The sequence below is a fragment of the Lacerta agilis genome, chromosome 15, assembly GCF_009819535.1.
Source record: "Lacerta agilis isolate rLacAgi1 chromosome 15, rLacAgi1.pri, whole genome shotgun sequence".
Lineage (NCBI taxonomy): Eukaryota > Metazoa > Chordata > Lepidosauria > Squamata > Lacertidae > Lacerta > Lacerta agilis.
Window position 1 is genome coordinate 14,847,552 of NC_046326.1, and position 26,811 is coordinate 14,874,362.

Here is a 26,811-nt window from a genome sequence, read left to right on the forward strand (position 1 = left end):
GTAGGTGGAAGTTCCAGGGGGCCTGGCTAAGAAAATGCCACACCTGAAGCTTCAGGAGGTGGGGCTATTACTACTGCCAGTCAAGCAGACAGTACAGAGCCAGGTAGACAAAGGCCTGCATCTCACTTGGCATTGCAAATAGGAATGCCCCATAGGAAGCCATTGTGCCAGAGCAAAGGAGGCAGTTCCTCCTACAAGGGTGTGTTGTTTAAAAGGGTTGGAGAAGGGCAGAGAAGAGTCTTGTTCCACGGCAGAGTGCCACGGTTTGGGGACTGAGAGGCACCCTTCTGCAGCTTGCCACTCTCCCCACATAGGATCACTGGTGGGGCCCAGTTCCCCAGAGTGGGTGAGTGGCATGGATATACCTAAGCTGAAGTGTTTCTTAGCTGTGCCCTGAGGACTTCCCAGTGAGGGAGGCTTAGTGGGTAGGTGGGCCTAGTTTCCAAGGTCTTGTGATGTAGCCAGAGTGATTCTAAATACAGAGGAGGCAGAGATGCAGCAGCCATTTCCAAGTGCAAGGACCTATCCAATCCATTCCTGGTCCCAACAGGCGACCTTAAACACTGATAAGTGGTCTGTTCCCTTTTGGCCAATGCAACCTGATCCCAAGAGCAGTTCCAGAGCTTGAGCGCAGCTGCTTCTCTGGGGAGGACATAATCACACTCCACACTCCTCCCCAGATGCTCCATTCCAGGCCCAGCATCAGTGCATCAGCCCCCCCGAGGCACAAGCCAGAGTCCAAGAGGCACTGACAGCAACAGCAGCACCATCCCAGAAGTACCAGAAGAGGGGAGGGAAAGTTTGTCCTTTGCCACAGAGTCATCCTGATGGCCCGTGAGCAAGACAATGCATTTGGCCACCCCAGCCTCCATGAGGACCTTCCATGGGAAGACAGATGTGGTGCTGGGGCAGAAGAAGCCCTTCTTTTTCTCAGTCAGTCTGGCTCTGGCTCTGGAATGGAAGGAAGGAAGGAATAAAATGACGCCCACGGAAAGCAGCTGCTTCCTCCCACAACTGGGGGAAAAGCGAGAAAGGGGCACATGCTGCCAGGACTGAACTTCTGCTACTCTGGAATGTGCAAGCTTTATGAGATCTAAATAAGCAGTAAAGTACAACACTTCCTGTTTGCCCAGAGTGGACACACAGGGGGTGGGGTGTTGTTCAGCCAGGAGACTTCCTGTCACACCTGGTCTGGAGCATCCTCCCCCTGCATGTGACCAGGTAGATGGGTATGATCCTTGGAGACCCCCATAAAAGGGCTGGTCATGCAGCCACCTTCCTCTTTCTTCTTCTTCGTTTATTCCATCTTGATGCTTTTGCTGTGTGCTGGCTCTCAGCCAGCAGCCACATGGGCTCATTCCCATATGGGGATAAACACTGTTCTGTAACTACAAGCTAAAGCCTGTCTTCAGGATATACTGTGAACTGAATGTAAGTAAACTTCTTGTGACTTTTAAGAAAAGAGTGTTGTGTCTTTATTCTTTTTAAGAGGTAACAAAGGGTATTTACCAGGAACAAACCCAATTTGGACAAGTCAGATTGGATTGCTTAAGTAAAGAGATTCAAACGAACCTACCAGCTAGCTTCCTGCACATACGGGGAATGTACTCTGCTACTGATTCACTAGCATGAGCGAGGAAGGATAATATTTAATCAATATATCCTCTCCTACTATCCACAACATTCCCACACTTTTGAACTCCCCATGGCATCTTCTTCAGGGCAATTAAAAGGATATGCATTTCAAATGCAAATATAAATTCTGTCCACATGAGCGTAGCTAGGGGGGCAGGGGGCAGCTGCCCCACCCTAAATCAATTAAATATTATTTAAAAATCAATTAAATCAATTAAAATACTTAACTGACCAATTGTGGTGCCAATAACTCAGTTCTGCCCCACCAACATAATGCCCACCCCCCTCTAAAAAAAATCCTGACTATGCCCATGTCAGTCCACATTTTTGGGACAGAAGGTGGTGAAGAATGGCTTTGGCACTAGCTATTTCAGACCTGTCCAATAATATGACGTAGAAGTTGCAATGAATCAAGGACGTGCTTCCCTCCCACCAAGAGGCATGTTCGCTGGCTCAGGAGTTGCTGGACAAACCTCTGATCTTTTAGCAGAGCACTGAAGAAACATTTTGCAACCATTTCCAGCACCTCTCCATCTCTAGTCTGCCTGCCAGTCTCCTAAGCTAAAAGAAGTCAGCCGGCCCCCAGCATGCTCCTCGCCATGCTCCCTTACCTCCATTTTGCTGTAAATCCAGCTAAGCAGCTTTGTGACCTTCGTGTAGACACAGGCTTGTTCTTCTGGCCACAGCCAGTCCCCCAACTGGTGATGCCAGCCAAATACCAACGGGAGCTGTCATTACAGACCAGGGGGCCTCCACTGTCACCCTGGGGAAGAGAGAGAAGGTCAGTGGGGCAAGATGGATCCAGAGGCTGGAGAGGGGTGGAGCAGAAGCCACCTGACATTTGGGTCCCCCAGGAGATTTCGGCCACAGTGGCTTGTGACCAAGGCCCATGATGGCACCACAAAGGGGGACTTTCCACTGCAGGCCTAGAGTTTATGACAGGATGTGTGCCCTGCGCATAACCTCTCCTCATGGCAACACAGCAGAGAGATCCCCTGTCCCAATGTTTTAAAGAGCTGGACAGGACTTGTAATTTATTGAGCCCTCCATCCCCAGAAAGCACAACCTCTTAGCGGCAACTCATGTCAGGGAATGGTCTGGATCTGAAGACTGGGGAATGCAGTCGCAGGCAGATCAGCTCCTCACAGGAGAGGAGGGGGAATATTTGTCCCGCCCCCCTGCCTCCAGCATTTTCAGAAGCAGAGAGAGAGGCAGACACAGACACACAAGCAAAACAGCTTAGGGAGGAGTTACCCAGCTACGAGATAATGACAAGAGATCCAAAAGGGAGGGGGCAGCTGGGAGACACTTCAATTGAGAGTGTGTGGGACCCCTCCTCCCCACAGACTTGAAGGTCCGCACAGAGAACAAAGGAGGCAGAGAGGGGGAGGAACTTCCCATTGGTGCAGGAACTCTCCACGCTTGGCACCTCTGGTCAAAGCACTCCACTTGGTGCTCAGTGCACCCACCTCAGCCCCTGGGCATTTGGCACTTGGCTCCTGACACCAGTGAGAAGAGGATGGGGGATGACCAACCTGAGGGCCCATGGGTACTCTTGAAACCACACCACCTTGCCTTCTTTCAGCAAAATACCATTCTCACCTGGCAAGCATCTCTTCCCCCTTTCAAGTACCCAGCACACATCATCTGTGGGGTCAGGTAGTGGTCATAGACATTCTGGCTGTTGCAGAGTCTGTAGTCAATTATCTTCACCCTCTGCCTCCCGCAGCTTTGGCGATGTATTCTCTGAAATAAGCAGGCCATGATGAGATGGAGGAGCTCTCCCGGGCACACCAGCACCTCCTGTTGGAGTTTGCTCTGCAGCTAGCTTGGGGTCCTCTGCACCCCTCAAGCTGCAGCTCTACAACCCATCAGATGAAGAACCCCCCACCCTTATTTACCTTCATTCTCATTTGTCTTGCCATAGCCTGTGATGTAGCAGGTCCTCCCAGGCAGGAACTTCTGATCAACATGGGAAGGCAGGCTGGGCGGACATTGGCTGAAGCAGAAAGAGAGAGGAGAGAGATTAGTTTCCCCCTTGAGGGGGAGGCAGTGGGCTTGTTTCACCAAGGGACCTCAGCACCAGAAGGCAGGGAGGAAGGTGAGATGTGGCAGCATACAGTCAGGGAGCTTTACCTGATAAGGGCAGAGGCTTCGAGAGCTTTAGCAGCGCAATGTCAAAGTCATCATGATCATCATTGTAGTTGGCATTGATGATGATGTGCGAAACAGGTATGCCCGCGGTAGGCAGGTGCTTGAGGTTGGTGGCCCTGCATACACCGTCCACTGGTCCAGGATCTTCACACTATTCCTTAGAGGCCCAAAGGATGAAATGCCACATAGGTTAGGGTTAGAGTCGCTTCTGCTTTGACCCCAAGCCATCTTCCTCAGCAGGAACGTGTGCTCAGAACATAAATTATGTGTGACAGGGGTGCATGTGAGAGGGAGAACGTGCTTTGGATCAGGACTGGGTGCCAGGTGATGCAGCTACTTTATCAGAAAGACAGGGCATGGAGGGGAGGCAGGGGACAGAAAGGACAGGGCAGGGGCTGGTGGGGCTTACGTTGCAGTTGGGAGGTCGCTGCAAGCAAACTGGAGGGGGGTGAGGAAGAGAGTGGAGTGGGGTGATCTGTCCAGGGAAGTGGCTATGGCATCTCCTGCCCTGCAATAACGGGGAGTAAGCATCAGGGATGGGATGTCAGAGCAGATAGTCCACTGACTTCCTTTCCTGTTGGACCTCCTGGATCATTGGATCTCATTCTCCAGCCTGCCATGATATCCCTCAGAAACTGCATGTAGCTACAGTAGAAACCCAGAAGGTCAATTTCCCCCTGCGATCCAACCCTCTACTCAGCCCCCATGTCACAAGTTTTTGGCCAGGGATGCCACTTACCTGAAGAAACAGTGAGCTGCTGTGAGGACCCACTGAGCATCGATGATGGTCCCTCCACAGATGTGAATCGACCCATAGTGCAGGCTCACTTGCCAAGGCCAATTATTGATTGTTGTTTCGTTGCCTTTAACAATGCGGCCAGACATTGTTTGCCCGCAGTCTACAGGGAGAGAAGACATCCAAGAATCATTGAGTTGTAGCAGGGTTGCTGGAAGAGCAAGAAAAGAATTCTTGTGCTCCAGGAGAGCTTGTGCCCAAAATATGCCATGGTGAGATCTGGCATTGCACAGTTCCTTTGTATCACTCAAGGCTTCCTTTAACTCTTCCCCTCCTGCCCTCTCTCTCTAGTGATGTGCCACTCCCATGGCATTCTCTTCCCCTCTCTTGGCCCACCCAGGGACTTTCCTGGGACTGGGAAACAACAGATGGACACAATGACAGGCAGAGCAATGGATGCTAGTTTTGCCTCCATCCCCCTCCCAGATGAGTTTCACAAAAGCAACAAGGAGACCAAGGAGGAGGAAGCTCAAAGCCAGGCCCACCCTCTAGGCTGCATATGAGAAGACAGGCACATAGGTAGGTGGTGAGGGTGACCGAGGTGAGTGGGGCAATGCCCCATTTGCCCTAATAGACCATCCACCACTGGAGGTTCCTATTTCTCACTTACACCTCTCTGATGTGTTGGGCCCATGATGCTTCTGCGTAATGAAGGGACTGGGCAATGTATGGTCAGGCAGGGATCACTTCAGGGTAGATCACAGCTCAGTCTCTTGGGTATAGCAATGGAAATAACATGAGATCCAGGAGGGGACCCTACCCACCTACCCACCCACCTCCCACCTATATAACAGCAAAGTCTCCTTACTTGTGCATCGCAGGGAAACATACTTTCCAGTGCCACACTGAGACCTTTAGGAGAGACGAAAACAGACTCTGTTAGGTTTCAGATGATGGGTCCAGCAGGCTGCAGAGTCAACACAATGTGACCTCCTAGCCAAGAGAATCGAGGCAGGGTAGGATCATGTCTCCAGGAGCCAGCCAGCCACCTAACTTACACATGGAGGTGCCAGGAAGGACCACATTCCTCCTGAACCACAAATGGGCTTTCTGAGCACCTGTGTGCCAAGAATAAGCAGGCTTGGCTGGAACAGGCATGGAAAGGGATCTCCATCCCTATGCTAGACAGTCCAGGGAATCAATGATCCAAACAGCGCCCAGGCAAAGGCCGATGCCAAGGGGAGAAAGGAGTGCCTCATCCATCAGGTGAGTTATCCTCCCAGCAGATTAATCTAAGAGACAGTGGCTTTCTCAAGGCCTCCTAGGCTAAGGGAGGATTTGAGCCACCTCAGCATTGAGTTCAGCATTTTTTCATGGTTCCACTGACTCTCTTAAACCTAGACTTTTCAAGGGTTAAGGCCCCCCCAGTCAACATATAATAAACCTGGCAGACCTAGCTGGAGTTCTTTTGCCATTTCTAGTTCTTAGCTAAAGAAACACAATTAAAAGAGTTGTGGGATGGCGACCTCATGCTCCAATATGTATCAGGTGGGCCTGTAATGGCCATTTCCTCATTGAAGTTCAGAGGGGCAGACTCTAGCCAACAAATTGCCTCCCCTGTCTTGGGAGGGGGGTCAACAAAACACTTGGTTAAGCAATAATTGTTAATTTATGTTCTGGAACTCACACATTTTAAGGTGTGAAAAGTCTCATCTCTCACAGCTCCTTTGATGTTTGGGATTTTGTTCTTTAAAGGGAAGTAATGCCTTGAATAATTTTGCATAGCAGATGGCACCATTGTCAGGAAGCACATGGTAAACTGATCTCCTGTGAAATTCACAGCTTCAGCTAACAACATCTTTGTAATCTGGCCTGAGAGAGACACAAATCTGGGGGATCTTTCTGTACACAAAAAACACACACACACACGCCATTTAAACAATTTTCAAAAGTTACACAAGACTATATACGATAACCACACAGAAATCATGTAATTTAGGGTTAGATTCAGATTCCAGACACATGTAGAATTGAACCACGGAAGATCGTGGGACTTAAATTAGTAATGAAGAATTGAACTTCTGTTGATGGTTAAGCATGATGGGAAGTATGGAACCAGCACACAGGAAGGTGCCCTAGACCAGATCAGTCCGTTCATCCATGTGGGCAAGCAGCTGTCCAGGGTCTTGGACAGTGGCAGACGGTGGGGTGTTTTTCCTTGATTCTTTCCACTAGAGCAGGGTGATCTAATATGTGGCCCTCAAGGCCTTTTTTAGCACCCTCTGCAACATTTGACACACACACACACACACACACACACACACACACACACACACAGCCCTTGCACTGCCTTCCCAAAGCCAGTTAGGTGAGTCACTGGACTTTGTAAAGGAAGGGGTGAGAGCTCTGACAGGGTCCTAGAGTCCTCCAACTCCTTCTTACACTTCCCTAGCTGTGGAAAGGAAGTGGAAGGGCATAGGTGTAGGCAAGGGGGGGCAGCTGCCCCCCCTAAATCAAGTAAGTAAATAAAAATAGTTAACTAACTGAGGTTCTCCCCCCCCATGAAGCCTGCCTACGCCCATGTGGGAGGGCACCCTGCCAGAGCCTCGCACCTCCTTCCCAAAGTCTGGTGCCTTGCTTAACCAGCTTTGGGAAGGAAGGGGTGGGCATCAATATTTTGCCTCGCTGCACCAACACCATCCTGCACATGCGGCAAGGCAGTGTATGGCCTGCGGGTTCCATGTCGAAGTACGATTGCAACATAGTTGGGCCACCCTGAACTAGAGGGTACCCTTGTGCTGAACTTCCCTGCAGGAGAAGGCCCATCCAGGATTGCATGATGAGTTACTGTATGGCAGGGAGATGTAAGGATAGGTGGATTTGGGGTGGATTTGTGGCAATGGAAGGGTGCAGCCCTTGGCATTCTGGGTAGGCAAGCAAGAGAGGGAAGAAACTGGAATCGTACTCATTCTAGTAATCCCTCTCTCTCCCCCATATAATGCTTGAATTATGTGGGGGGGGGTGTGTAGGTGCATTTAATGAAATGTACAAGCCCCACCCCCTGACTCACCCAAATTTTAGTCCAATCATGCCCCCTACTACAAGCTTCTAGAAATAGTCACTGGGATCTGTCACAGTTTGTTTACGGCAATAGCAGAGCCAGTCCTATCATTTGGTATGGGGGGGGGGGAACACAGCTGCCTCAAGCGGCAGATGCTGGGGTGTGGCAATGAGCTGGTGGAGAAAGAGCCGTGTGCATCACACAGTCAGTTCTGCATCCCCTAAGCTCACTTCCTGCCCTCGGGTGCAGTGGAGGGCATGGCCTCTTCTCCAGCCATGTTGAAAGAAGATTCAACAGCCAGTTTGGTTGGTTTCTGTATCAGAAATGGGGGGTGAGAGTCGCACCATCTAATTCTAGACCTTTGCCTCAGGCACAAGAATCTCCTGGGCTGGCCTGGCAGACCCCAGGATTGGAGAGGGCCAGTGCAGCCCCACCGCCAGTCTACAAAGGGGCAATCAATAACAGCCTACCAAGCTTAGTAAGGGGCTGCTACCCTGTCTCAGAATCTCACTGATAGGAGGGAAGGGCTGTCCTCTCCCCTTTCCAAAGGCAACTCCTCACTCCCTTACCTGCTGAGGCTCTGCTGGATTGTGCTGTTCACTTCTCCCGCTGTGAAGCTGTTCCCAGACCACGAGAGACGGGCATAATCTGTTAGGGAGGCACTGGGGAGACAAAGGAGGCCGTGGTGAGGATGCGAGAGCCGACTTTTGGGGCGCAAGCAGTGGCGTCGCTAGCCTCTGCGCTGCTGGGGGCGGCGGCAGCGCAGAGGCACCCCCCTGGGGGAGGGGCACGACGCGTGCGTCGTGACGTCATCATGACGTCATGACGCACGTGTATGCAGAAAGGGGGGATTTCCCCCTTTCCGAGGCTTTTTTTCGGCAGGGGGTGGTGACCAGCGAGGAGGGGGTGAGAAGCGTGACCCCCCCTCGCTGGTCGGGCCCCCCCCCCCGCCGAAAAAAAGCGGGCGGAAAGCCTGGAAAAGAAGCAGAGCGGCGCTTAAACGCGGCTGCTCTGCTCCCTTTCCAGGCTTTCCCCGCCCCCGCCCCCCCGCGGTTTTTTTCGGCTGGGGGTGACCAGCGAGGAGGGGGTGACAAGCGTGACCCCCCCCCCCCCGCTGGTCGGGCCCCCCCCCGCCGAAAAAAGCGGGCGGAAAGCCTGGAAAAGAAGCAGAGCGGCGCTTAAACGCGCCTGCTCTGCTTCCTTTCCAGGCTTTCCCCGCCCCCCCCCCCGCAGGTTTTTTCGGCGGGGGGTGGTGACCAGCGATGAGGGGGTGACAAGCGTGACACCCCCCCCTCGCTGGTCGACCCCCCCGCCGAAAAAAAGCGGCGGCAGCACCCCATCCGTGTGCTGCTGCTCCTGGGGTGACGGAGGGCGCAGCGGTGCGTGGGAGTGGCGGGAGGGGCCGCCGCTTGTCACCCCCACCCGCCGCTGCTCACCCTGTCACTGGGGGCGTACCGCCCCCACCGCCCCTCCCCAGCGACGCCCCTGGGCGCAAGGCCTATCTTGGGGCAGCCCCAGCATGCGTTTGTACTAGACAGAGGCAGTGGAGGGGGCACATGGGGATGAGAAGGAAGGTGGAGGGGGTATTTTCAATTTCGTTGTTCTGTATGGGACAATGACAATAAAGATTGGTGGTGGACTTGTAACAAGGTCAAGGCGTTTAGGGAATCAATTTACAACGAACTTAAGAAGATGTTTAAATACACTTTTCCAAAAAAAGCCTGAGGCCTTTTTGTTGGGCTTGATGGGAGAAGAAATAGCTAAGAAGGACAAAAGATTGTTCATGTATGCCACAACTGCAGCAAGAATATTGCTTGCCCAAAAGTGGAAATTACAGGAATTACCAACGATTGATGAGTGGCAGACGAAGATGGTGGAATATGCAGAACTTGCAAAACTGACCAGCAGGGTCAGAAACCAGGATGACTCGAGGTTTCGAAGAGATTGGAGTAAATTTGTGGAATATTTAAGATTGAACAGAGGAAGTTTAAAAACACTAGTAGGACTGGAATAAACCTTTGACATAGTTTAATAGGGAAGTGGTAAAAACTGCGCGATGAGAATGGACTAGAAACCTGCTGACGAGAGGGAGGGGAGTCGTAGCTTGGCAGAGCAATGGTTGATGTGATTTATGTTAGATGTTAAATTGGCTGTAATTTGATATATTTGAAAAATAATAAAAAATATTATAAAAAGACAATAAAGATTGTGGCTGGGGAAACCCAGCCAGATGGACGGGTATAAATAAAAAAATTATTATTATTATTATTATTATTATTAAGATTATCGTATCATATCGTATTTAGCGGGGGCTGCCCCCGAGGGCAGCAGAGGGATGTCACCCCCACCTGGGCCTCCACTGTCTGAATCCACATAGAATCACAGAATTGTAGAGATGGAAGGGACCCTGAGGGTCATCTAGTCCAAACCCCTGCAGTGCAGGAATCTCAACTAAAGCATCCATGGTCATCCAGCCTCTGCTTAAAAACCCCCAAGTAAGGAGACTCCACCACCTCTGGAGGGAGACTGTTCCACTGTCAAACAGCTCTTATGGTCAGAAAGTTTCCCCATATGTTTAGTTGGAATCTCCTTTCTTGTAACTTGAAGCCATTGGTTGGAGTCCTACCTTCCAGAGCAGGACAAAACAAGCTTGCTCCCCTTTTCCAGGCTAAACATACCCAGCTCCTTCAACCGTTCCTCATAAGGCAGCGACCCTTTTAGCGCCTCCTTTTTTGCTGGGAGAAGAAGCAGGTAAGCCACACACCCTCCCTGTGGGGTGGCAGCGAGGAGGCTCCTAGCAGCAGATGCTTGGGAAACTGCCCCAGGAGGAGGAGGAGGGTTGCCTCCTTGTCTCTCTCCGCTCCTGCCCGCCTGCCTGCCTGCTGAGACACGGCGCCCACACCCAGGACTTACTTGAGGAATCCAAGCTGCTGGCAAGTCTTCCTGGATAAATCCTCCGTCCAGTCTTTGCTGCACACGGGCAGCCACCGCTTCTTGGGCCCCGAGTAGACCTGGAGAAAGGACTCGTTTCCGGCGAAGCGCACTGCAGAGCAGGAGAGGAGGAGCCAGTGAGGACCAGGAGGAAGAAGAGGAGGAGGAAGACTCAGCCCGGCGGTAGCAGCGCTTCAAGCCCGTCGCTCGACGGAGTAAGCAGGCCACCTTCCCGACCCGGCGAGCACTTGCCCGGCCCCAGCCCCGCAGGTCACCCCCACCCCCCCCTCCCTCCGCACCCCCGGGGGAGGCATTACCGCAGTCCAGCTCGTCGCTCCGCTGAGAGCAGTCGGCGATCCCATTGCAGCGCACCGCGTGGCTGTCGCATTTCTCGGCAGGCTCCTTGTAGACGATGCCTGTGCCAGAGCGCCAGAACAAGACTGCAAGGGGCGGAGAGGGGGTGGGGAGAGAGAGAGAGATTCATGAATCCCACCGCCCTATCTTTTAGCTGAGCTGCATTGACAGATTGCCTCGGCTTCGAAGTTTATCTGGATTTACGCTCCCGTGTTCTTTGCAACGGCTTGTCCACCAGGTGTCAGGAAAGCTCCAGCAACCAGCAGAGGGAATTCCAAGCCTTCAGAAAACACCGCCTCCCTTGTCCTGACCTCTCGCGGATAACGAGGACACTGTCCTCCCACACGCAGAGTTGTGGTCAAAGTGAGCATGACGATCCCTCATAAACTAAATGACACCAAAAGTGCTTCTATATTAGATGCTGACCACACTCAATTCATTTTTTTAAAAAACAACAACAGGGCACCAGCGTGATACAATCATCAAAAGGTAATTGGGAAGGTGAAAAGAGCCCTGCAGCTGCATCAGGCCCAAGGCCCAACCGGTCTATGGCAACGGTCAACTTCATGTAGGATCTGAGAGCCACGCATTTCTCTCTCCCCTTCTAATTCCCAGCAACTGGCATTTACTGCACCCAATACTGGAGGTTCCCCCAGTGCTTTCCTTGTGCTCCTCCCATGTTCACCAGCCTGCAGAAAATTCTGCTTAAAAATATAGGTGAAGGAAACAGAAGCATAATCTATACAAGTGTGGGTCGCCTTCAGCCAGGGCTTTTTTTTTGCAGCCGGAACTCACTGGGACTCAGTTCCGGCACCTCACAGGTGGGTGCTATTGCCATTATAAGAGAACAAGGGAGGCATTCGTGGCAAGTTCCTGCAGATCTTTTTCTAGAAAAATAGCACTGACTTTAGCACTGTGCTTACCACCTTGTGACATACGTACTGGGTAGGGGAGCCCAACACATCACTTTCACAATTACCTTCCTGGTCAGTGCCATTTTTTCAGCACAGATTTTTTTGAAGCTGACCTTATGCTAAAATGTTGGTTTTTTTTCCTCTATATAAAAAAAAATTCATGCAGTGGAGCTCAAATGGAAACATTTTAGATTTTTTTTAAAAAAAATTACAAGGATATTTCCCAATTGGCACCATTTTAGGAGTGACAGCCTCCTCATATTTTAATGAGTGCCCAAACACCTATATTAGAAAAACAACAACACTGTAATAGCACTTAAATGAAAAATCCTTTTATGTGCAATTTTAAAACATGATTTTTCTTTTTAAAAATCTGCACTGCTAAAGACACACTGATCAGGTGATAGCCACTCCCTTTCCTATACAGATGGCTATGCCATGGTATGGGATGGGAGCAGAGCACAGTGGGGTGTGCGCGCAGAACAAGCGCAGGACCCTCTGAAGCATGGAAAGTCAGTTGCCACGGCATGCATAGCTTACTGAGAAGGTCAACAAATGGGCAGCCTTAGCCCTTAGGAGCCACCCTCCTGCGACCATCCAGCAGAAGGAAGATGGGATGAATGCCAAGGAAAGGGAGCCTGGCCTGCAGCTGCTCCCCCAAATTCTCTCCTCTCCCTTCCCAACTCTTGACTCCAAAACAGAAGAGAAAGAGAAGAAGGCTCCAGCCAGTGTGCCCTTGTGACGAAATGTGGGCTCTCAGCCAATTTTCCAAGGAAGGGAGGAGCCATGAATCCAGGTCACATCTAAAACTGGGCGGGGAGTTCTCAAGACAGGCTTGGCAGAGTCAGAACCCTGAAAAAATGGGGCACCCAGTAACACCATGTAATTTGCATTTATTTGCCTTTTCATACTGCTGGCTGCCTTTGCATTGCTTCCTCATTTTAAAATCGCAACAGGTAAGCCTCTTAGGCCGTGTATACACACCATACATTTAAAACACATGACTTCCCCCAAAGAATCCTGTGAACTTTAGTTTACTCCCACAGAGCTACAATGCCCAGAACCTTTAACGAACTACAGTTCCCATAATTCTTTGGAGGAGGTAATGTACTTTAAAAGTGTGGTGGGTGCATAGTCTTAAGAACGTGAAAGAGGAGCAAGGAAGAAGAAGAACGCACACAGGTGTAAGGGACAGCAGGGCCCTCCCATGAGCCACAGGACCCTTGGCTCTTCAAAACAGATGGAAGAACCCCAAGGGCCAAATTTACCCACCCACCAGGGTATCTGTCATGTTTCCTGCCCTGCAGCAGAAGGAAGGCGAGATGACGTTTGGGTTGTTGTGTTTCTTCTGATGCTGCAGCACATACAAAGGCCCCCTTTGGTTTCTGGCTGAGTCCCTCCTACTCATACTGTAATTAGTTATTTACTCTCACACCCAAACAGCACCCCAGGAGAGAGAAAACATAAGCTCCTACACACAAACACATACCAAAACAACCTCCCCCCATCTGGCACACTCCAGATATTTCAGACTACAACTCCCATAATCCCCGGGCAGAATGGCTGTGCTAGCTGGGACTGATGGGAGTTGTAGTCCAAATAATTTGGCATGGTAGACTAGAGGTTTGGAAAGAAAAGATTGCGTGAATGCATCCCCACCCTAAAAAAATAAACGTTAGAGGGGAAATAATATATGTAAACCTAAACAACCTGATTTCTCAAAATAAATAAAAATACGAGAAGACAAGACTTCTCTACTTCTCAAGGCCCCTGTGTGTTTTGCCTAAGGACACACAGAGAGATGGGTAGCTGCAGCTGGTTTTTATCGTTCCAGAGATGGGGGGAAATCAGCCACTGTGTATTTTTTCTTCCCAAGGCTCTCTGGTGAAATCTGATGCCTGCCTAGCACCTAAAACAACCTCACTTGAATGTCTTCTCCATCCTCCCCCCACTCTGTTTTAAGACTGCAGCCAGATGGAGACTCCATAGCTTCAACATAAGCAAAAAAATGTTCTCTCTCTCCCCAGTTTGTTTGCCATCTAGCCTCAGGTCTGGAGATCTCAAAAACTCACACTCTGTTTTGTAATATTTTGATTGGCCTAAAAGGGAATTGCCCCTATATGAATTTGGGGGAAAATATATTCAGGGATATTTTTTTTTAAATATCCTATAAATTGTATGAGATCTGCCCTCTTCTTCAAGCAGGATGTTCATTCCCAGGAATGAAGGAAGAGCAGAGACACGTTCCTCCCCACCACAAACAAGAGGAGAAGGACTCACATAGCAGGATGAGGGCCACCAGAAGCACAATGAGGATTAAGATGCAGACAATGAGGGCCAACCTCTTCTGGCCCATCCTCCAAGACGCCTTGAATGTTGGAGTGGAGGAGGCTGCGGTTGGAGAAAGAAAAAAACCAGATTGGTTACGATTATGAAGTACCGCTAAAACATCCAGCTTTGCTATGGTTAAGTCTGCACCATAGAATGAAATTTTGGAGAGAGACTTTATTACAGAAAACCAGACTCACATGTCCAAGCAAAACTGAGTTGCATGGAGCATCTGGCTAAATTAATTTGTCTCCTTTCACTAAAGTCTGGACCGTTCCTCCCTTATCATTTTTACATTTAAATGTAGTACTCCTTTTACAATATTCAACCATGATATGGTGTCCTTCCTTCTACCCACAATTATTAATCAAGAAATTTCAATAGTTCAAGGTTCAAGCAGAGCCCAAAATATATGTTAAGCTTTTCACCCATCTCTCCTGGACAACAGAATAAGATTTTCCAAGAAGACATTTTGCAAGCTTTTTTTAAAAGACAAAGTCGTCTTGACTAGCACCATTTAAAAATTTTTAAACCCATCCACTGTCAGGAAAGCAGGATTTACAGTTTTTGTTTCTGTATTAATTTCTGAAGGCCAATTAGGTTCCTCATTCTTGGGGAGACCTGCTTCCTTCCATCCCCTGACTGTGTTCATTTCTTCCTTCTCAGTTGCGTTACCCTGAAATCTCAGAAGTCAAGAAGAGGAGGGGATGAGTTAACACTTTGCCTTTCTCCATTAGCCACTTGAAAAGTGCAGATATTCTTGTCTCTGCCAGTCCTGCCTGGGATATACCATCCAGACTCCCCACCTCAATATATATATCCAGCAGCAGCTTCCATCAGGTGGCTTCATTCTCCCCCACCCCCCACCCTCCATCTTACCCCTTGAGCTCTCACGAGCCACGCAGGGTACAGGACCCACTCTGGAGTCTGTAGGGTAGGGTCTGAAGGCAACTCCTCGAATGGTCTCTTCTGGTGGGGGAGGTTGGGCCACGATGGGCAGGACAGATGGTGAGGCACAAGGGCTGGGATTCAGGTTGGCATGATGCACGGTTGGAGTTTCCTGCAGGTAAAAAGGGTTCAGAGTTAAAAGGTTCTGAGAAGGCTCTCAGGTAATAGCTATTTCTCTGATGGAGCCAAAGGCCAACATGACTGAGGCCTAAAAAAACCCCACCTCACTCATGTTGGAGAAGGTCCCAGCTCCAATCTGTGGCATCTCCAGGTGGGGCTAGGATTGTCCAGTGTCTGGAATTCTGGAGTGCCAGTCAGTGTATAGAATGTTCTGACATATACTCAGCTTCCTATGCTCAGCTCTTAACATTCATCAGTAGCCCTGGAGAAATCCCACCATTTTTAGGAGGTCTGACCTTGAAGTCTATAGAAGCATCAAAGCAGAGATACCTCCATTGCAGGACCTGCCTGCCCACAAAATGAGGTGAGGGACAGGGCTGGATTAACCATTAAGCAAAATAGGCACATGCTTAGGGCATCAAGGGAAGGTGGGGGGCATCGCATAAATTTTCCATTGTCGGATTTTTAGCATTAATGGTCATAAATTGTCCAGCTGAGCATTCATTTTCTCACTTAGAAGTATATTAAAAATTCCAACAACTACGCAACAAGGCAGGCTGGATTCCTTATCTCTACTAAGTATGGAAGCAGATGTGTTGTGTAAGATTGGTTTTGAGGATCTGATCAAAGACATTGCAATTAGAAAGAGTAGGATAATTCCCCCCCCCCCAGATATAAATAAAGTGGAAGTATGCAAAAAATAAACATTATTTTCCATCTCACTGTAGGTTTCATTTTGAAAAATAAAATTTACTTTATGGTTTATTATTGTTTATATTTTGAATTAGATATATATGGGGGCACCAAAATCTTTTAAGTGCTTAGGGCCTCTAAAAGGTCTTAATCTGACCCTGGTGAGGCAGTTTCCTCAGACAGCAGATCTGGGCCCAAGGAGAAGCTGTCCCATCTCCTCCAATGCTGCACCACACTGCCATGCCCCCACTACCCCCTCCTTTGCTGTGAGCATGCCCCCCCCATGGAGGCAGGGGTAGGACACAGTTGTGGAGGAGAGGGAGGCAGTGTGGTGGGGAATTTTGCCCCAAGATGCAAAATGTCCCAGCCCAGCCCTGTTCTATTGGCCAGGAGTCTAGGCTGCACAGGGACCTCCAGAAAATGTTTTCTTAAGCTGCTTCTTCAAGGGATGGGAACACATGGCATCTTTGCAAAGATGTCACCTGACTGATTCTGGTGTGACCTATGTGTGTGCACCTAGTTACTGCAGATGGCTCCCCCTCAATGAGGCCAACTTGTTGAGTCAATCTTTAGTATCTGTTTGAGCAACCAAGGGAGGGGGGATTAGGTGCTTCAGTTCATGTGCTTCCTTCCCTGGAAAGGCAGTGGCTGCCCCAACCTCTGCTTTGGGAACACACCTATAATAGCCAAGGACTGGTTATTTGCGCCTGCTTGCTACTGTCTTCCTTGTGGGCAAAGGCAGGCAAGTCTCTTGAGGGATTCAAATGTGTATGGGAACTTTAACATTTGCACAGTTAAAGTGAATTAAAGGGCTCTGCCACTCTAGCACAGGAAATCCACTTCAAGAAAGCATCGAACTTTTTGCAGTTTGGAAAGTGACAGTGAAAAGCACTGGGAATGTGGGGTGATTGAATGTAGAAACACCCTGCAAGCAAATTAGGATGAATTCAGGATAAACTTCAGCTGTTGTATAACAAACCATAAGGAAGGCTGAATAAAGACCAGACTAAGTCCACATCCACACCATCTATTCAAAATACTCTTATATCACTTTTACAGTCGTGCAGAATCCTGGGGATTGTAGTTTGTTAAGGATGGTGGATCTATGAAGCCCACACCCTTAGCAAACTACAGTTCCCAGGATTCTTTGAGTGAAGCCGTGTTGTAAGGGTGCTTTCAATGGATTCTATGGATCTAATGACACTTGCATTAGCTTTGTACAAACAAACCAGGGCAAATAGATGCTCCATGTACAGGTCGTCTGGAGGAGTCAGAAACGTCTGCTCACACAGGGTTAGGACCCCGTAGGCTCACTCAAGGCCAAGTTGCCAAGACTGAGAGGAAGCAGATCTGGAAGTATTTATAGCAGACAGTGGCACCCAATTGGCCCTCTGCTGTCATTTTACTTCCTAGGCCGGGAGGCTTATGGACTGTTCTGTACATGCTGTTAGAAATATAAAAGTTTAATGTAGTGAGTGCAATGTGTTACTTTGTATTCTGTTCTTAGTAATGTCTATATGTAACTAGTTTTAAGACTGTTCTGCAGCAAAGCTTTGAAACTCATTCTTGGGGCAGAAAGCTCAGTTATCCAGATCAGGATTCAGATTCAGGGATTCTGCTGAACGATTCCAACATGTGTCCCAGCCGAAACTTTCTGCAATTCCACCCCTTGGCCCCTGCAGCAACTCTGGCAGTGCAGGGAGCAGGTGACCAACCAGGAGTGCCTGAGAAATGATGATCCCAGTTCCAACCTGGCACTTTTCTAAATGCAGAGATGCCTCCCAGGGCCATGGAATGCTGCTGGGCCATCATGTCACAACCAGGTGGAAAATTCTCTCTCTCTGATTCACTAACAGCCTTATTAACTGGATCACCATCGTCTTTTCCACAAGCTGCTGCTAGCCCTGCTGTGGGGCTTATAGGCTTGGTGTTGTGTGTGGTGAAATGGGGGCGAGGGGAAGGTTTCACTCCCACACTTCCATGTCACTGCTGCAATTCTCTCCCATTACTGCTTTTTAATATACTTTTTATTAAATTTTCACTTTAAACAACAACAAAAAACAAACAAACCAATAAACAGCAAATTTCAACAATCTTTTACACATCTCCCATTACTGCTTTTAAGGGGAAATGAAATGGCCGAGAGACCCAGCCACAGACCTCCTGTGTCATCCCTTCTCCTTTTTGGCCCCAATGCAAGCTTTGATTTGGCCCTGAGAAGCTCCAAGGGGGCTTCTCAGCCATCAATGCAACGTATAGGGAAAGGCAGCCCTCATGTCAAAGAAGAGGCAGAAGAACAGGGAACTGGCTGTTACTCCAAAGGGAAATAGTTCCTGCTCAAGGCAAAGGAGGCACAGCAAGACATTTCTGATTTATAAGCTTTTGTCAGAGGGCCAGATAGAATCTGCCTTCTGACTGTCAGCACAGCTTCCAAAGACCTGTTTCCTCTACGTGCATCAATACTTGGAAGTTCTGGTGGCTTTTCAGGCCTAGGATCTTTGGGCTGATCCTAAAAGGTGCTGAGCAGCATGAAGTCAGCGTGCAGAGGCTTCCACTGAGTTGTGTGGCTAAATATATATAAGCAGACATGGATATACACACACACAGGCTGACCCGCTTCCCTGTTCCTAAAAAAGGGTGTGAATTGCTTGCACCCCTGGTCACAGCAGAAAGAGGGCAGTTAGATATTTGTCACGGACCCCCACCCACATCCTTTGGTCTAATTGGAAGGGAGGGGGAAGAAGCCCCCATCCATGAGGCCCACCTACCAATGCAAGCACCACAATGTGCACACTGTGGGGCCAACCTTTCCACCAGGATCTTGTCTTGGGGTTCTCCTTGCAGCTGTCCCAAACCATCTGCAAGCACCACCAGCCTCAGAATAGCTACCCTGAATTCCTGCATTTTTACTACCACCCGCAGCAGCAATCCTGATTACAGTGGTACCTTGGGTTACAGGCGCTTCAGGTTACAGACGCTTCAGGTTACAGACTCCGCTAACCCAGAAATAGTACCTCTGGTTAAGAACTTTGCTTCAGGATGAGAACAGAAATTGAGAGGTGGCGGTGCGGTGGCAGCAGGAGGCCCCATTAAGCTAAAGTGGTACGTCAGGTTAAGAACAGTTTCAGGTTAAGAACGGAACTCCAGAATGCATTAATTTCTTAACCTGAGGTACCATTGTATTCAGCTCCAGTAAGAGGAAAACAGCAGCCGTTGACCAAACATGAAAAGGGGGTAGAGGAGAGCTCCAGGATGCTTTGGCTCCTGGCCTGGCAGGTTTGAAAAGTTGCCGGAAAGTATAGTGGTACCTCAGGTTAAGAACTTTATTTGTTCCAGAGGTCCGTTCTTAACCTGAAACTGTTCTTGAGCTGAGGTACCACTTTAGCTAATGGGGTCACCACACCGCCGCCAAGCAAAGTTCTTAACCTGAGGTACTATTTCTAGGTTAGCAGAGTCTGTAACCTGAAGCATGTGTAACCTGAAGTGTCTGTAATCTGAGGTACCACTGTAGTAGGGGGTGGTGAGATTGCTCAGCATCTCCCCCAGGATACGATAAGGAGCAAAGGGCTTTGGTAACGAAGGAAGCCTGAGGTTCAGTCTTGGGAAGAAGAGCTTGCAAACAATACTGCGCATTGGGCTAAGAAAACAAGTAGGGCTGGGTGGTATTTGGTTTTCAACATCAGGATATATCACCAGCAACTATCCCAGGATGCCAGCTGGTGGTGCTGAGGCTGCGAGGAGGGGATTCCCAACACTTAGAAAACAAGGAAGTATCAGGATAGGGAGAGCAGCCTTGTCTGTTGTCAGCCCCACAGGTGAGGTTTTTTGCCCAGCTGGGATTCTCAGGACAAGGCTCAAGTCCACCTCCCCCCACCTCCAGCCTGTTGCCCTGTTTCAATCAGTCTCCGCCCCCCACCCCATGATCTCCACACCACATCAAGGCCCCTGCATCTCCTCCTCTGTTGACTTACCAGGTGCAGTGGTCTCCCTTCCATGGCCTCTTCTCTCTGCCAGGAGCTCTGGGTCACTGCCACCTCCCTGTGCCCATGTCGAACTTCCAAGGGTGGCCTTCCTGCTCACTCTTGGGCTGTGGATGCCAGCCAACCCAACGGAGTGGCAACTGTTTCAAATGGGGAGTCCGTCTGTCCGTCAGGCCTGCCTGCCTGGCTCACTCCCTGTTAGCTGTGTGGCAACCACAGGTGGAATCCAGGGAAGAAACTGGACCAACCTGAAGCACTGCTGCTCAGCTCTGTGTTGCTTCCCTGCCAGATTCCTGGAGGCAGGTGGAAGGTGTTGCCCTTCAGGTGTGCTGGGACGACTCCCACTGGGACAGCTCCTTCCTGGCACAGAGAAGTGGCCCTTGAGACCCAGCTAGGGAGGCATCACACTGACCGCCCCATTAGCTCTTTGAGCCTGGAGCCTGCCTAGCCTTAGACCTTTAAAGAGCCTTCGCAGGCAGGCAGACAGTATCAGGGAGCCCCACCCACTTGAGGTCATCATCAGGAGCAGGGGAGGAGATGGTTTTCCTTGACGTGTAAATTGGAAGGAGTAGCAAAGAGACAAATTACCTGGCTGGGGAAACTACCCAGGTCTGGGTCCTGCTGGGGAGCAGAATTTCTTTGGAAGCTGCTTCTGACCTCTGGAAGCCTCTCAATTGCCATTAACAGCAAGAAGAAGAAGAAGAAGAAGAAGAAGAAGAAGAAGAAGAAGAAGAAGAAGAAGAAGAAGAAGAAGAAGAAGAAGAAGAAGAAGAAGAAGAAGAGTTGTTGTTGTTGTTGTTGTTATATTTATACCCCACTCAACTGGCAGGGTTTCCCCAGCCACTCTGGGCATCTCCCAACAGAGGACTAAAAACAGAATAAAACTTCAAACATTAAAAACTTCCCTAAACAGGGCTGCCTTCAGGTGTCTTCTAAAAGTCAGATGGTTGTTTATTTCATTGACATCTGATGGGAGGCCATTCAAACAGGGCGGGCGCCACTACTGAGAAGGCTCTCTGCCTGGTTCCCTGTAACCTCACTTCTCGCAGGAACTGCAGTGATGGTATACTCTTTCCCTTTGGGTTCTTCTTCTTCTTCTTCTTCTTCTTCTTCTTCTTCTTCTTCTTCTTCTTCTTCTTTCTTCTTTCTTCTTTCTTCTTTCGCCATTGCATCCCCAGCAAAGATGCAAGCCCCTTACAACATTCCACAGTTTTTGTACACTTAGTCTCTGGGCTGCTGTCCTATCACCTGGCTAGCATCAAAGGCAGCAGCAGGCAAAGGCTCAGTATCCCCCCTGGTTTCAGGATAGGTGTGTGCATGTCTGTATGTGTGTACGTGTGTGTGAATCCATGCTTGTGCTAAGGCAGAGTGAGTCAGCAGTCATCCCCAAGGCTGGGGGTTTGGATCCCTTGGTCTCATTCAGTTCTGCCTTTCAACAGACACTGGGTTCCCCAGAGCAGTTTGATTCAATTGGGGGTGGGGTGGGGGAAGGAGGTTCAAGGGGCAGGATGAGCTGAGTGTGGCTCCAGGGTGAAGAAACCATGGGAAAGAAATGGAAACGCAGATTGCAAACTGGGCATGGGAGGTTGAGAAGGGATGTCTCCTTTGCACACACTCGATTCCTGTGTGAGTCTTGGGGATAAGAATCACTGTTACACACCCTCAGCCTTTAGAAGGGGGGGGGGAGGCATGAATCCAGATGTATCCACATGTATTTATTAATATTTGTTATATTTGAGGAATATATACTCCGCCTTTAAAAAAAAATCCTTGCATGGCTTTCAAAATCTTAAAACACCACAAAATGAATTTAATTATATATTTAAATATATATACAAAACCCCAGAAAAATCACTAGAAACACCATTAAAAAGCAGCAAACCCAGGCAAGTCAAAATGAAATAGACTGAACTAAAAGACAGGATAAAATAAAGAAACACCTTTGCCGGGCACAGAAATGACATCAGGATAGGTATTAGCCAGGCAAGCCTCTCTGAGATGAGTATTTATTATTATTATTACTACTACTACTACTACTACTACTATTGCTTATAGCTCAAGGGGGCATACGTAGTTCTCCCCCTTCCCATTTTATCTTCACAACAACCCTGTGAGGTAGGGTAGGGTGAAAGTGAGTGCGCTTCATGGTTGTGTGAAGATTTGAACCCTGGCCTCCCAGATCGCAGTCCGTCACTTTAAGCACGCTGAAGCAAATCTGAGTGTAGCAAATGATAGATTATTTACGTTTATGATAAGATTACCACTAGGGGGTATTTACCTCAGGTAGCCTTGTGTTACCAACAACCCATCTCTGCAGCTCTCCCCCCCCCACCAAAAAAATATGTTGGGCATCTCAGAAGAGGATGGTGTTTCACATAACTGGGGCCACTACTGACAAGGCTCTTCCCTGGCTGCCAGCTGCTGTACATATCATGGGGAGAGAACCCAAAGAAGGGCCTCTGGTGAGGAGCTTGCTGCATGGACAGGTACAGTAGAGGCCACCCATCCCTCCAGCCAGGTACCATGACTAAACACTCAGAGATGTGCTCCTGACCAAAAGGTGCTGAGTAAATGCAGCAGAGTCACGGAATAAAAGGAAGGGTCCTTGGATGAGTCAGTACAGTAGCAGATGAAAGGCCTCTTCTGTACTAAGTCCAAATGTAGACATAGCGTGACTCTTGTAAGTTGAGAATAATAATAATATTTCTATGAGTAGAAGGAAACAAAGAAGATAATATGTGGATCTGTGTGTGGAAAAAATGGTAAAAATAAGGACACAACGAGAGTATTCGGAAGTCGATTGTGTTTATTTTGTTTTATGTTATGTTTTGTTTTTGTTTGTTTTGGTTTTTTGTTCTTTCTTTGTTCTTTCTTTTCTTTTTTCTCTTTCTTCCTTCCTTCCTTTCTTTCTAGGTTCTTATTTAGGTTTCTGTTTTCGTTTTTTGACCTACTTGGGGGGGGGGGGGAGAGAGAGACAAGTTACTAAAAGCCCAATATAATCTGGAATGAATTTAAAAGGTGATTATACATATACAGTAGCAGCATTTAGAGACTGGGAAGTGGTGTGTCAATTATAATTGGGAATGTAATCTTTTTGGTGTTATTGTTATTGTAAAATTTGTAATTATGGAGATTTAAATAAAGTGTATTTTAATAAATAATTAAACAAAAAAAATGTGGGCTACATCCAGGGGGGACATCTGAGCCCTGAGCCCTGTCCTTGCCTGCTGCTAGGCTCAGCTGGTCATCTTGAGCATACTGTGGTACCTCAGGTTACATACGCTTCAGGTTACATACTCCGCTAACCCAGACATAACGCTTCGGGTTAAGAACTTTGCTTCAGGATAAGAACAGAAATTGTGCTCTGGCGGCGCAGCAGCAGCGGGAGGCCCCATTAGCTAAAGTGGTGCTTCAGGTTAAGAACAGTTTCAGGTTAAGAACGGACCTCCAGAACGAACTAAGTTCTTAACCAGAGGTACCACTGTAGTTCGATGTTTTGCTAAGCAGCCTTTCCCAAGCACCAGCCTTACGCAACCGGTTGATCGTCTTGTCTGGCAGAGCAGAGGGAGGCCGGAAGCACCTGAGGACGAGGAAGCCAATTACTGCTCTTACACGGGAAAAGCATTACGAAAGCTGCTTCCCTGTTCACTCATCATACTGATGGGCTGATGTCACGAGCTCCCACAGAAGATACATCGGCAAAGACGGTTTCGGCCAGCCTACTCTGCAAGATGCAACGCCAACATCAGGTGGAGGCAGGCAGCTGTTCCTGCCTCTTCAAGCCTCCAGCCCATCTCTGTCTCTCACTGGCAGCTGAGTTGCAACAAAGAACAGGAGCATGGCTCAGATTTGGAAAGGCTCCTCGTCGCCATGAGAGCAAGGCCAGATTTACATATACCCGGTAAGCTAAACGAGCTATAGCTTAGGGCCCCACTCTCTTGGGGGGCCCAAAAAAACTTTAAGGGAAAAAACCTTTAGGTTTCAAAATATAAGATAAAAAACAAATAAAATAAAACCTACATACAGCAATAGTGTTTTGTGTTTTGTAGGTTCGTATGATGTAAGTAATGGGCCCCACATGCCAGCCTGCTCCCTAAAATATCTCTGGTTTGCTCATTTCTATATATAGGGTGCCTACATTCTGCATGGACTGCTATGTGCAAATGGCTTTAGATACCTATTAGGTCCATAAATTACCATATAACATATATTCAACACAAAAAACAGCGACAATTTGTTGTTGAGAAAGGACAGCTGGACATATAGAGGGCCCTATTACCTTCAGTAGCTTAGGGCCTCATCAAACCTAAATCCAGCCCTGCATGGGAGTCTTGCTCTCACAGAACCAAAGTTGTGAGGGCTGACCACAGTTATGCAATGGCACTCTACACATACTCAGAGAAACCCTACTTATTGTGACTCCACATATGTGCACAGCCCGTGCCAAGTTTATGTTGAGCATTCGTTCCAGTTTGTTTTCAGGGCAGTTATTAAAAGAATAAGCACACACCCTGATTTCCTTGTGGGGTGCTGACACATCTTCCAAGTAATCACTCACTCACCCTGTATTTCTCTGTGCATTCCCCCAACACTTTCCTGACTTAAAATGTACCCCACAGAAGGGATTAAAGCACAGACAACTGAAGAGGACTAAAGAGTTCTTTCGCCCAGGCACAATAAATCCACTAAAAAAAACAAACTGGACTTTTGCAGTTTAGAAAGTAGTGGGAGTCTGCATTTTGAAGTGTGGGGTAATGAATTACCAATGGGAAAATATATGAACACCCTGCAAGGAGATCAGAATGAATGCTCAGTGAAGACCAGATATATTCCAACCTCCATGTGAGCTTTGTGCTAGCAACTCAGAATAAATCCTCAATAGGTCATCTGAAGGAACTTCAAATATCACTTTGGGTTGGTTTTTTTTTAAGTGGATATTAAATATTCAGGGGAAAGTATTATTATTATTATTATTATTATTATTATTATTATTATTATTATTATTATTAATTTATATTCCGTCTCCCCATCCCCCAGACAGGGACTTGTTGTGCTAGGGCAGCACAACACTCCATTTTAATTGCACAAAACCTAAAGTTTCAATATGCACCCCAACCCTTCCCACACAGTATTTACAGTTTGGACGCAACTATAATTATTTTCTTCGTTTCTTTGTATTAGTGCTTTTGAGTGTTTGAAGTGCTATGCCCAGTGGTGCACGCTTCAGCTGCTTACAACAGTCCTGCAAGGTGGGCTGTTGATACATTATTGTCCCATGTTGCAGATACGAGGGCAGAGGCAGAAAGTGCTTTTGCTTGCACCTACCGTTTCAAGGGACGTGGGTGGCACTGTGGGTTAAACCACAAAGCCTAGGGCTTGCTGATCAGAAGGTCAGCGGTTTGAATCCCCGTGACGGGGTGAGCTCCCGTTGCTCGGTCCCAGCTTCTGCCCACCTAGCAGTTCAAAAGCACATCAAAGTGCAAGTAGATAAATAGGTACCACTCTGGCGGGAAGGTAAACGGCATTTCCGTGCGCTGCTCTGGTTCGCCAGAAGCGGCTTACTCATGCTGGCCGCATGACCCAGAAGCTGTACGCCGGCTCCCTCAGCCAGTAATGCGAGATGAGCACCGCAACCCCAGAGTCGGACACGATTGGACCTAATGGTCAGGGGTCCCTTTACCTTTACCTTTTACCATTTCACCAACGGGAACGCAGGTGGCGCTGTGGTCTAAACCACTGAGCCTAGGGCTTGCCGATCCGAAGGTCGGCGGTTGGGTTTGCTCCGTTGCTTGGTCCCAGCTCCCATTGCTCAGTTCCAGCTCCCATTGCTCGGTCCCAGCTCCTGCCAACCTAGCAGTTCGAAAGCACGTCAAAGTGCAAATAGATAAATAGGTACCGCTCCGGCAGGAAGGTAAACAGTGTTTCCGTCCGCTTTTCTGGTTCACCAGAAGCGGCTTAGTCATGCTGGCCACATGACCCGGAAAAACTGTCTGCAGATGTAAGGTTTGCAGTGGCTGCTCATGAGTAACCAGGCTGACACAGAAACTTCTGAAACTAAGTTTCTCTATTGTGCAGATATATACAGTGCAGCTAAAGAAAAGACGTCCAGCTCATCCTTCGGCAGAGTCCGGGAATGACCCCTTCCGGTTCTTAGCCCAGCATAAAAGGCGTGGGATGTGGAACCCCCGCCTACCCCCTGTGTCTATCCCCCCTGCGCAAATGGGGAGACGGAAGAGGTGCTTCCTCTCCAGCCTCTGCTTGGTGCAAGGGCTCTCTTCCCTTGTCGGAGCCCTGACTCCTATTTCCTGCTCCCATCTCTCCCTCCCCATTAGAGGGATCACTGCCTTCCTCACTGGATGAAGACGAATTCAGCAGCTGAGGTGGGGGCTCGCGATACCGATAAAGCCCTGGCAACTCCTTGCCTTCCAGCGAGGGAGGGCAGCCCTCTGACAGCGGACAAACGTTGGCTCCCTGGGCCAGTAAAGCGAGATGAGCGCTCCAACCCCAGAGTTGTTTGCGAATGGACTTAACTGTCAGGGGTCCTTTTTTTACCGTTTCACTAACAGAAGGAGCTGGTTCCAGAGCCATTGAACCAGACAGGAGGAGGCTAGGGTCCAAGTTACAGAAGGTAGATGCCTTCACCAAAGTATGCACCAAGGAGGGCAGGAGGGCAGCACAGTCCAAACAACCCAAGGTCAAGTGCAGTGAGTCACACTGAGTCCAAACATGATCCAGGGACAAAGTCAGGCAGCAACTCCAGGGTCAATATCACAGGGAGCTGAAGGCAGGACAAGACTCAGGAGCAAGGACCCAGAGACTTGTGCTGCTGTTAGCAAGAGGGGAACCTCATCTGCTCCGGCCTTCCCCTTAAGTACAGCTGCAACAGGGATCACTTACTCACAAGAAGACCAACAACTAGGGGTGTGTGAACACATACTGTGTGGTTTGCTTTTTGGC

The 26,811-nt window shown here is 48.8% G+C and overlaps 1 protein-coding gene across 1 annotated transcript; it reads right to left on the reverse strand.

Annotated features, from left to right (window-relative positions):
• Nucleotides 1-930: 930 nt before the first annotated feature.
• Nucleotides 931-20,328, reverse strand: TMPRSS13 (transmembrane serine protease 13). Its single transcript, XM_033172521.1, is given in 17 exon segments — nt 931-951; nt 2,247-2,299; nt 2,302-2,398; nt 3,238-3,348; nt 3,350-3,381; nt 3,537-3,605; nt 3,608-3,634; nt 3,772-3,903; nt 3,906-3,946; nt 4,529-4,688; nt 5,394-5,437; nt 8,156-8,248; nt 10,500-10,629; nt 10,835-10,957; nt 14,066-14,176; nt 14,993-15,173; nt 19,846-20,328. Coding segments are annotated over 17 exon segments (1,449 nt in total). The 5' UTR covers nt 19,870-20,328.
• Nucleotides 20,329-26,811: the final 6,483 nt, after the last annotated feature.